At 39.1% G+C, this 11,010-nt stretch overlaps 1 protein-coding gene across 1 annotated transcript in view; it reads left to right on the top strand.

Annotated features, from left to right (window-relative positions):
* The window catches only part of LOC109844637 (pentatricopeptide repeat-containing protein At1g30610, chloroplastic), a 9,100-nt gene continuing 1,674 nt past the window's right edge, over positions 3,585–11,010 (top strand). Inside the window, 8 exon segments of the mRNA XM_020413755.1 lie at positions 3,585–5,233; positions 6,142–6,345; positions 6,707–6,788; positions 6,884–7,075; positions 7,149–7,262; positions 7,959–8,049; positions 8,122–8,279; positions 8,705–9,136. Of these exon segments, the coding sequence (XP_020269344.1) occupies positions 3,759–5,233; positions 6,142–6,345; positions 6,707–6,788; positions 6,884–7,075; positions 7,149–7,262; positions 7,959–8,049; positions 8,122–8,279; positions 8,705–9,136 (2,748 nt within the window). The 5' untranslated portion in view covers positions 3,585–3,758.

Below are 11,010 nucleotides of genomic sequence, written 5' to 3'. Positions count from 1 at the left end.
TGTATATTGATGTCTTTCTTTTTCATGTTAACCCCCTAATTCTTCATATTGTGAAACTAGCCTCCAAATCTTGATACTATGGAGGAATATTAATCAATATATCGGGTTAAAACCCAATTTTCCTTAAAAAGATATTGATATTTTGACAACTGTCCTCAATCTTTAAGTATTTTGAAATCGGTCTCTAAATCTTCTATTTTAAAATTAGCCTTTTCTTTTTTTGAAATTTGTCCTTCTAGTAGAAGTTGGTTGAAAGATTTGGGGGATTAGTTTCAGAATATGAAGTTTGAAGGACTAGTTTCAAAAAAGTTAAAGATTTGAACTGATTTCATAATATCAAAATTGGTGACTAGTTTCAAAATATGAAAGACTTGAGGGATTGATATGAAAAAAGGCCAGTATATTATACTTTGTGAAATGTAGAAAGTTTTTTTACTATAAAAACGTACGGGCTGAAGGGGAATTTTCACAGGAGGATTATTAGATCAACAATTTTGTATAGCTGTAGTTTTCTAGAGCATGACAAAGGACACGAATATGAGAGAGCGCATGAATACCACTTACATCGCCACGCTCTAAAGAACTGCGCAAGAACAAATTTTCGATTTAAACCCATTTAAATTTTTTATTAAAAAAATCAATCAATTTGACTTTTTATTATCAAAACCGACCCTTTCGTGCCACGTCAGCAGCGTGGCCACGAAATGGGTAGGTTTTTTTTTAAATGACGCCGCTAAATAGTCGGGGTTGCCAACCCCGACTATTTAGTTATGTCGGGGTTGGCAACCCCGACTATTTAGCTAAGGGCACGCTAAAATAGTCGGGGTTTCCAACCCCGACTAATTTAGGCCCCTGCCTAATTGGTCGGGGTTGGCAACCCCGACCATTTGGCAGAGAGGTTCAGTTCGCTACGATAAAATGGTCGGGGTTCCCAACCCCGACCATTTGGCAGAGAGTTCACGTGCACAAAATGGTCGGGGTTCCCAACCCCGACCATTTGGCAGACTCTTCCAGCTGGAAATATGAACTCCGCTGGAAATTCAAACTCCTGCTGTTACATATCAATCAACAATTCAATCACAATCACAATAACACACATACCAATCCGGATTCTCTTCATCATCTTCACCCAAAAATTGCATGTTGTCAAGTGGTGCACTATCTTCATCTTCACCATCAGAGGCGTCGCTTCTTTCACCCTCTTCATATGAAGGTGCACCACCCTTATATTGAAATTGAGTCCGCTGTATTTCACTCGAAGAAGAAAGAAAGCCTTCAGACTCAACTTCCAAATCTAACATGCGTGAAAATTCTCCTGGAGGGTTGAATATTCGGCCCGTACTATGTGGCACCGTTTCAATAAACAATTCTACCATTGGTTGTGACTTGCTCAAATTAAACAAAATACTCATGGAATGATCGTTTGAGATCTCAACGGCGGACGTTCTATCATAAGTTATCGGCCAATTGCATATTATTTTTAGCCTGCAATCTCGTGGGTCAATTGTCGTAACTCCATGAATTTCATTAACCAAGTCAAGGTAACTGTATGATTCCGATATCATTAACGGAATTGTCACCCCTCCGACGTACATTGGCATATTATTCATTCCATACTTAATCGTTCCACCATAAGAGCAAGCAATAAAAATCATACTGTTCAACCTATACAAATTAAAATTGTATCATTTAAATGCAAAAAATTTAAAAAATATTATCAATTAATACCCTAAAATCTAATTGCAACCCTAAAACACAATTACAACCGTAAACCCCTAAATCCTAAACCCTAAAATTGACCCCCAAATTCTAAACCCTAAAATTGAGTGTTCTATGCCCCCAAATATTTAATTTCAACTACAACAAGAATAAAATTTCTAAATAAACCACTACAAATAGAGTTCAAACACTATAATTTTGTTTTGGAGAGAAAACCCTAGATTTCTAGGTGTAAAAAGAGGGGAGAAGGGAGAGAGTACCTGTTAGATCTTTCACCCCTAGAATTCCGCACAAAAAAAGAGGAGAGAAAGCTGCGATCCGTGGCTCAAAGAGAGTTTGGGAGGAGGAGATCGACGAAAATGAGAGAGAGAGACGCGGCTGGAACCGGAAATGAGTGAGAGAGTGAAGTCGTGACCTTTATATAGGTCGGGGGCCCAGTGAACAAATAGTCGGGGTTGTGAACCCCGACTATTGTCACTTAGTCTTTTTCACCGCTCGACGGCTGAGACAAAGTCTCTGCCAAATGGTCGGGGTTGGGAACCCCGACCATTTTGTCGTAGCGAAGTGAACCTCTCTGCCAAATGGTCAGGGTTGCCAACCTCGACCAATTAGGCAGGGGCCTAAATTAGTCGGGGTTGGGAACCCCGACTATTTTAGCGTGCCCTTAGCTAAGTAGTCGTGGTTGTCAACCCCGACATAACTAAATAGTCGGGGTTGGCAACCCCGACTATTTAGCGGCGTCATTTAAAAAAAAACCGACCCATTTTGTGGCCACGCTGCTGATGTGGCACGAAATGGGTCGGTTTTGATAATAAAAAGTCAAATGAGTCGATTTTTTAATAAAAAATTTAAATGGGTTTAAATTGAAAATTTGTTCAACTGCGCAATAGAAAATGATAACTGTTTTCTAGATAAATTTGGGGGGAAAAATCATAAAAGTAAAAAGGTAAATAAAATTTCTGAATGTAGTAGTTCTCTTTCTAACATCGAACGTTTTAACGACCTGTACGACAACTACGGGCTCCCTCTTCTCTTGGAGGCCCAAGCCCCGAGCTCAAGCCCAAAACCAGTAAAATAACGACCTGTGTAGAAATAATCTTTCAAGCTGTCCAGTAAAAGAAATAATAAAATAAGTAATCTTTCATCCCGTTCGCTTTCGATACGTTTGGTTTCCTTACAGCTAACGTGGTGGAGTTCCTCAGGAGGGTACATAAATTCATGAATAAGAATGTGGCGACAGCGGGGTCGGCTGAGTACGTGTTTCGTAGGTTAGGTTTTGCAATTCAGAAAGGATTAGCGGCGCAGCTTGTTGTCCGCTTGTCATCAACACATGTGTAATTTTTTCAAATTTAAAAATAAAAAATGGATATAAAATAAATAAATAAATAAATAAATAAACAAATAAACAAATAAATAAAAATTGGGGTTTTCCAATATTAGTCCCTCAAATCTTTCATATTTATTAGTCCCCCGAATCCTGATACTATGAAATTATTCTTTAACTGTTATGAAACTAGTACTTTAGATTTTTCATACTTCGGAATTAGTCCCCCAAATCTTTTAAGTATTTTTAAATTCATCCCGCAAACCTTTCAACCGGTTGCTAACTAGAAGGACTAATTTCAGATTATTTAAAAGATTTAGGGGACTAATTCCAGAAAACTTAGGGAGTTGGGTGATTATGTCAAAATATCAAAATTTGCTAGATTAATTACAAAATATGGAAGATTTGGGCATAATATCGGTGGGGGTGAAAAAGATAACGTTTAGACGGGCCAGGTTTAATTGACAGATCCAAAGTTGAAACTAATTTGGAAAGCTTTTGTTTCGGATCCGGCCCGACCCAGATCGTCCCAAATTATCTCTGAAAATGTCACAGCATTATTCTTCACTCTCTGAGCAAGGGGCATGGCGGGTTTAGGATAATTTGCAAAATCGCTCCCTTCTCTTAACTTTCTCCATCATTGAACAGTAATCTTCACTGGGTATGTTTTAATTTTATGATTCTATTTCGATAAATTCTCTATCCGTTTGAGATTATGATGGCGAGTGTTCAAATGGGTTTTCTAAATTTGGGATTGAATGGGGGCCTCCTACCCAATTATCCTCCAAACTCTTACTTTCTAGTCCATGAGTTTTCGATTTCTCAAAGACCCAATTCCTTAGTTACCTCGAATTCTATTACAGCAAAGAAAAATTGGAACTTTGTTAGAAGAAAGCCCAAACCTAGTAAAGTAGGTTTTGGAACTGCCTTGAGTTGCATTGACATCAAGGAAATATTCAATTTTGATGGGGAAAAACCCAAATTTTGTACTATAAGCGCATTGGGGAGTGGGGAGGTTGACGCCCGTTCAACTACTGTTCAATTTGTTGAGAAGGAGTTGAAGTTTAGTCCATCTTTTCAAGACTACTTGAATGTTATGGAGTCGGTTAGAACCGACCGGAGTAAGAACCCGAGTGAGAAGGTGAATGCTGTTACTCCGCAGAAGAGAACAGTGAAGAGGAAAACTTCAAATAGGGCTTGGGAAAAGCCTAATTCAAGAGAAGGGAAGTTGATTTATAGGGGAAGGGAGAAGGATTCGACGAGGAAAAGGCATGGCGATGTTGAAAGGAGAGGAAGTGGGTGGGGCCTAGTGGAAAGGATTTTGGAGAAGAAAACTTCGGGAAAAGGTGGAAATCCTTTGAAGGATGAGAAAAATAGTTTGAGCAAAGAGTTAAATGGTGGTGGGGATATTGTGGACAATGATCACTTTGAGAGAGAAGGAGCGGGCTTCAGTAACTTGAAAGAACAAAATAGAAGAGAGTTTAGAAGAGTACATGAGGTAAAGATTTCTAGCCGATCAAAGGATGCATTGGAAAGAAAAAGCAGCGATAGATTCAATGAATTCAAAAGAGATGTCAGTGGTTCTGAAAAAGTTTATGTTAAGAAGGGAAATCACGTCAGCAATGGGAGAGGGGAGGTGGGTTTGGATGAGATGAAGTCAAGTGAAGGTAGGAAAGTTTATGAGGGTAAGGTGGAAAGGAAGATGGTTGAACTTGAGAATAGCAAGAATTTTACAAGCAGAAAGGCTTTTGTCAGGAGCAACAGTGGAAGGAAATTTGATGAATCTGCAGTTGCTAAGACCTTATATCAAAATGACAGTTTTACTAATATGAGTAATCAGAGTTATGGATCTGAAGTGGGCAGTGTTGGAAGGAATGATCAGAGTTTTTTGAGATTGGAACACAGGACCGGCAATGATATGGACGTCCTTGAGAAGGAAATCAGAGGACAAGATCCAAGTCGAAGGCATGTTGCCTTCCAAGACAAGACTAAAAAATTTGCAAAATTTGATTCTAGAGCTAATGGAAAGAGTAATATTCGGTTGGATAAGGTAGGTGGACAAAAGATTGGTGGTGTTGATTATGAAGACAGAGCAGCTTTCAGGACTTTCGAGGTTTTTACTGATGTCCGGAACAGACCACGAGTTTTACGAATGGAAATGGAAGAGAGAATACAGAAATTAGCAAAGAGGTACATTGTTCTCTCTCCCTTTTTCTTTAATTTTACTTTATTATCAATCTTTCTCGTTATTATCTAAACTTATATAACTTATCAGCATGAACATAGCATCTATGCTTATAACCATAGTAATGATCAGTAACTGTTTGTCAGTTTGTCGTAAATTGGTTAAGAAAGTAAATCAAAGTAAGTCATTTACTTGAATCAATCATCTTGGCTTGTTGGCTTTATTTATACCTCTTCCTTCTGTGACACTATTTTTGCATGTCGCTTAACTTTTGTAACACTATTCTTCATCAGACCAACCTCTCTTACCACTAATTTTTCTATATCTTTTTTTGAGCATAACAAGAACATAATACTATTATTTTCTTCAAAATTATACCTATATTTAATGACTAAGATATGCTTTCTCCTTGTCCTTCCTGACACTAAGTTTGAGCACGAACAATTAAAATGTCATCTAACCTATGTAAACATTACCTTGGTGTATCTATTTTATCTGTAAGCTTTTGAGTCACCATATGCTCAATGCTAGTGCGCTATACATACAATATATACGCAGAACTCCTACCATCTTTTTACATCACAGAGGTGTTAGTTAACGTTATCATCCATGATGAGTATCTTTTGTCAGCATTAATGACATCATTGCCATGAGATATGCAATCTTCAAATTTACTAGGCCCTGTCCCTTATTCTTGTTTTTGCACAAGAACTGTTGGAGTTCTTGCATAGAATCATGAACTGCATATCATTCCTGAGTGCTGAAATTTCAACTTAAAAATTTCTCGTTTCTTGATATTTCCTGTAGATATTTTAACTTGTTCTTTTATGTATTAATTTTTTACTCAAACACACAATATGTATAAGTTTGATGATAGGACATAAGTTTTTGACGCACAAGTTTACTGTCAAAGGTTGAATGCTACAGATGTAGATATGCCTGAGTGGCAATTCTCTAAGATGATGCATGGGGCAAACATTAAATTTACGGAGCATTCAATCTTAAGGGTTGTCCAAATATTAGGTGCACTTGGAAACTGGAAGCGAACATTGCAAGTAGTTCAATGGCTTAGCAGGTAATTTTTTTGCAAAGAGCACAAAAACACCATAAAAACCCAGTTCCCCATTCAGAGACCTTTTTCTACAACATATGCATCCTGTTTATTTCATCCACTTATTTTTGTTTCCTCAACTTCTGACTTCAAAATGTCTGCCAATTTTTATAACAAATCCAATTTAACTTTCTTATATGTGCTACTTTTATCTCTGTATAACCCATACCACACCTAACCTCATTTTGTTTTTTCTAGCTAGTTTATGATCCTCAATTGCTTAATATCAACATTGATGTATCTTGGACTTTCAACAATCCTCCTTCAGTTTATTCTACCAGAGGGCTAACTCCTTCAGTGCAGCATTTATGAATATTTGAGAATTAGACACAAGCTTATTATCTTTTATTACATTCTTCTAATGCAGATATATTTACACGTCTGTACTTGATGTACTTGGGAAGGCAAAAAGACCTACTGAGGCACTGAATATATTTTATACCATGCGTGTAATACATTTTACTTCTAAAGCCTTCTCACTTATAATTTTTTAGTTGCCCTTGTAAAGTATAACGAATATTGACTAAGCTTTAATTATTTGCAGAAAGAACTATCTTCATATCCTGACCTTGCAGCCTATCATTGTATCGCTGTCACACTTGGGCAAGCTGGACTTATGAAAGATTTATTCGATGTCATTGATTGTATGAGAGCTCCGCCAGAGAAAAACTTTAAGTTGGGTTTGCTGCAGAAGTGGGACCCACGGTTGGAACCCGATCTTGTCATCTATCATGCAGTGAGTAGTTTGGACTTTTTATTCTCTGCTCTCCTTTGATCTAAGATAATAACTGGATATATCTGTTATTTAGGTTTTAAATGCTTGCGTCCAGCAAAAGCAATGGGAAGGAGCATTCTGGGTGATACAACAATTAAAACAGCAGAACATCCGGCCTACTAATACGACTTATGGTCTTATCATGGAGGTACATCTAAGAAATCCAATTTAAATTCTAAGATCTCCTTTGACTTGGCTCTGATTATTATTTGATTAGACAAAAAATATGATGTTGTTTTGCAATGAGAAAAATTTTCTGACAATTATGGATACCAATTTTGATTTGTTCTATTCAAACATTTGAAGAATATGGAGCACAAGAGTAGTAAATAGTTGCTTTCGGTTTCTTTATTTTTAGAGGATATCATTTCCTTCTCAACATTGTCATTGGTTAATATTAGGTAATTTTGCATCCAACGTAGAGTCCACTATAATCAGGCTAATCCGCAATAAAGGGGAAGGGGGTGACTAGAGTTCAAACTTCAAAGTCAAATTCTGGTTTCCATTTTCCACTCTATTCATGGTCGGGATAGGTGACATGTGCTAGACATGAATTATGAAAACCATAAAATTGGTTTAATAAAACTACTTAGTGCAGAACAGCGACTTGGGGAGTTAAGTTGGAGTTTGGTTGAATTCTTTCTTTAAGAAAAGGAGAAGCCTAGGAAGGGCGTTGATGATTTGTCTTAAAACCTGAGTCTTGGAAATGTCTTAGTTTAGCAAAAAATGTGTCACCTTATTGAGAATTAAGTACTGAAATTTTGAAATAAATATCTCAATCAAAATTTTATGTCAGAGAACTATTGCTTGCTCAAGTAATAGATGTGCTAATTTAACTGTGCAGGTGATGCTTGTATGTGGAAAGTACAACTTGGTGCATGAATTTTTTAGGAAAGTGGAGAAGACTTCGATCCCAAGTGCATTGAACTATAAAGGTACAGAGTGCAAAATTCATAAAGTATTTCCTGCATCAAAGTTTTTCTGAACATCCATATTTCTTGTTGTAGTACTTGTAAATACTCTGTGGAGAGAAGGTAAGGTAGATGAAGCTGTATTAGCGGTACAAGAGATGGAAAGACGGGGAGTTGTGGGTTCGGCTAGTCTCTATTATGACCTCGCCCGTTGCCTCTGCAGTGCAGGAAGATGCCAAGAAGCTCTACTACTGGTTGGGAATCCTTATTTTTATCACCATTCGTTTAGAAGTTTTGTTTAATATATACAATGGTTACTGATCTAGTTGTAATAGTATTGTGTTTACTCTGCAACATCTACTTTTTCTTTAGCTTGCCTATGCGCCAGGTTCTGTGAATTGAACATCTAAAACTATAGATTTAATTTTAAAAATGAAAGCATAGGACATAGGTCTCAATCCTTTTGGAAATAGATTTTTTTAATTTAAAAAATTCAAGTGTAGGACTAAAGTAAGTATATATATATATATATATATTTTGATTGGAAAATAAGTCTAACATTGAAAGATAAACGTTAGTTTTAATTGTTTGAAGTGAGCTGGAAAAATCATGGTTGGTTTTATCAATCACTTCTATTGCTACGTGTACTGAAAATATAGTTTCATATTTTCTATTGCAGGTTGACAAGATATGCAAGGTTGCAAAGAAGCCTTTGGTCGTAACATACACCGGACTGATCCAAGCTTGTCTGGATTCTGGAAGCATTGAGAACGGCGCATATATTTTCAACAAAATGCATAAATTCTGTGCACCAAATACAGTAACTTGTAATATCATGCTGAAATCATATATACAGCACGGAATGATTCAGGAAGCAAAGGATTTATTTCAGACGATATTGGATAGTAGCCATCAGATTAAAAGTAAAAATGATACTGATCAAAAGGCCATTCCAGATAAATTTACATTTAATACCATGATGGATGCATGTGCTGCAATGAATAATTGGGACTATCTCTTGTACACCTATGAGCAGATGTTGCGTCATGGTTACCACTTTGATTCAAGAAGGCACCTACGTTTAGTGTTTGATGCCTTCAGGGCTGGAAAGGTAACCTCATGACCATAATCTTTACTTGTGGTTCATTGAATTAGAATATAAATCCTCCAATCACGCAGTATACGGGCGTCGTGGCGAGTATTATTCGACCTCTGACGATGTTTCCCCTATCCCAGTCACCCCTCAGTTCGTTTTGGACACATCGACTGAGGTTGTACAGGCAGTGAAGGAAGGTGGGCACCGAGCTCTTCGACAGTTGATTACTGATGCACCACTTGTGAAGGACGCCAGTTCCGTTCAGTCTCTCAGGAAGACTGATTTTTTGTTTGGTGATTCTGTCAGAGATCCCGATGCAGCGTTTATTGACGCCGAGCAGTGGCTTCATAAGGCTGGCAGTAGTTTCCTGTATTTGCCGAAGATTCCTCGACATCGTTCTTTGACTGAGCTTAGGCGTCAGGCTGTGAAACGGGAGATGTCGTGGCGCTTGACAGAGGAGCATGAGAGCGTTCACTGCGGCTACATTACTCATCAGGCAGTTCCTGGTTCGAGCAGGAATCATATTGTTGGACTGCGTCCTGGAGTACTGGGACTAGATGCACCGCCCCGTAACGAGTTCCTTGCACTTTGAGGAATCGCCTCGCTATCTTAGGACGGGAGATGCCTGCACCGCGCCACAGATTCTATGGTTGGGTCCATTCTTTGGACAAGTTTTGGTGGGCTCGTATGACGAAGTACGTCTTGAGCCGATGGAGCGAGGAGTTGCACGCTTGCGGTCTTTATGCAGCCATTCGTGCCACCATGCATGGTTTACCCGTTAGTGCGAAGCATTTCTTTGCCTTATGCGAGCTTTATAATCAAGACTCAAACACCTTTCTGACTAGGCACGGAGAGTTGGGCTTGGCTCTCCATGAGATGCATAAGATTTCTGGTTTGCCCATGGGTCAGATGTTATACCAGGAGTATTTTCCTTCCAACCATGAACTGAGCCAGCTGAAGGATCACATGCCCGACCGCTACGAGACCTTATGGGACCTCACTTGTCACTATCACATTGCTTTGGCGCAGTCTAAGCCCCTAGCGAAGAGGACCAAAGCAAATGTGAGCCTGAAGCAGTTCGCATCATATTTGTTCAAGAATCTGGAGAGCCATTCTGGCAAAACTATTTGTGAACTGGCACCGCTGACTCCTTCAGAGGTTAATGAGCTGCTGAAGAAGACTGACGCCCACTCCTATACCATTAGCAGTCCTGAGAGTGGCTTTCCTGCAGGGACTAAATTCAAATCATTCTTATGCCATGCGACCGCACCGATTCGTCCGATGACTCTCCTTGCCGGTTATCTCGCCATCTGGTTGAAGAAATGTGTGGTCCCGTATCAGTCTGGTGACGCTCTGCCACTGGAAGTGCTCTACCCTGCGGTTCAACTTGCCTACAGAAAGGAACTTTCACTTCTTCCGGTGATGGTGGCTAACATTCATCGAGGGCTTCGACAGATTTCTGGTGCTTTTACACGGAGAGATAGTGACAAACCGACTCAGATTCCTACCATTAAGGTGGAGCTTCCGTATATTTATTTGATGGCTTGGTTCGTCCTTCATCGTTCCGATGTGATGTCGGTACCGAATGCCATAGACCAGTCTGTTCCCTTTCTACAGCTGCTTGAGAATGGCGAGTGGGAGGGCCGAGGATTCCCCGATATCAGGCGTCAGCTACAAGTCCACAAGTGCTGGGCATTCTCCACTTGCTTTCCGCAGTTCTCCAATCGGTATGGCGAGTGTTTGATTGATGAGGAGAAGCCGAGGGAGTATAGGACTTATTTGGATATGGGCTGCTTTAATTGGCTAGTGAACATTAGGCCGGGTTACCTGACTTTCCGGGTGGGGAATCAGTGTTTTATAGAGCCGTATCTACCTTGCCGATTCGCCCG

The sequence above is a fragment of the Asparagus officinalis genome, chromosome 6 (assembly GCF_001876935.1).
Source record: "Asparagus officinalis chromosome 6, Aspof.V1, whole genome shotgun sequence".
Taxonomy (NCBI): Eukaryota; Viridiplantae; Streptophyta; class Magnoliopsida; order Asparagales; family Asparagaceae; genus Asparagus; species Asparagus officinalis.
This window is presented reverse-complemented; position numbering and strand designations above follow the sequence as displayed.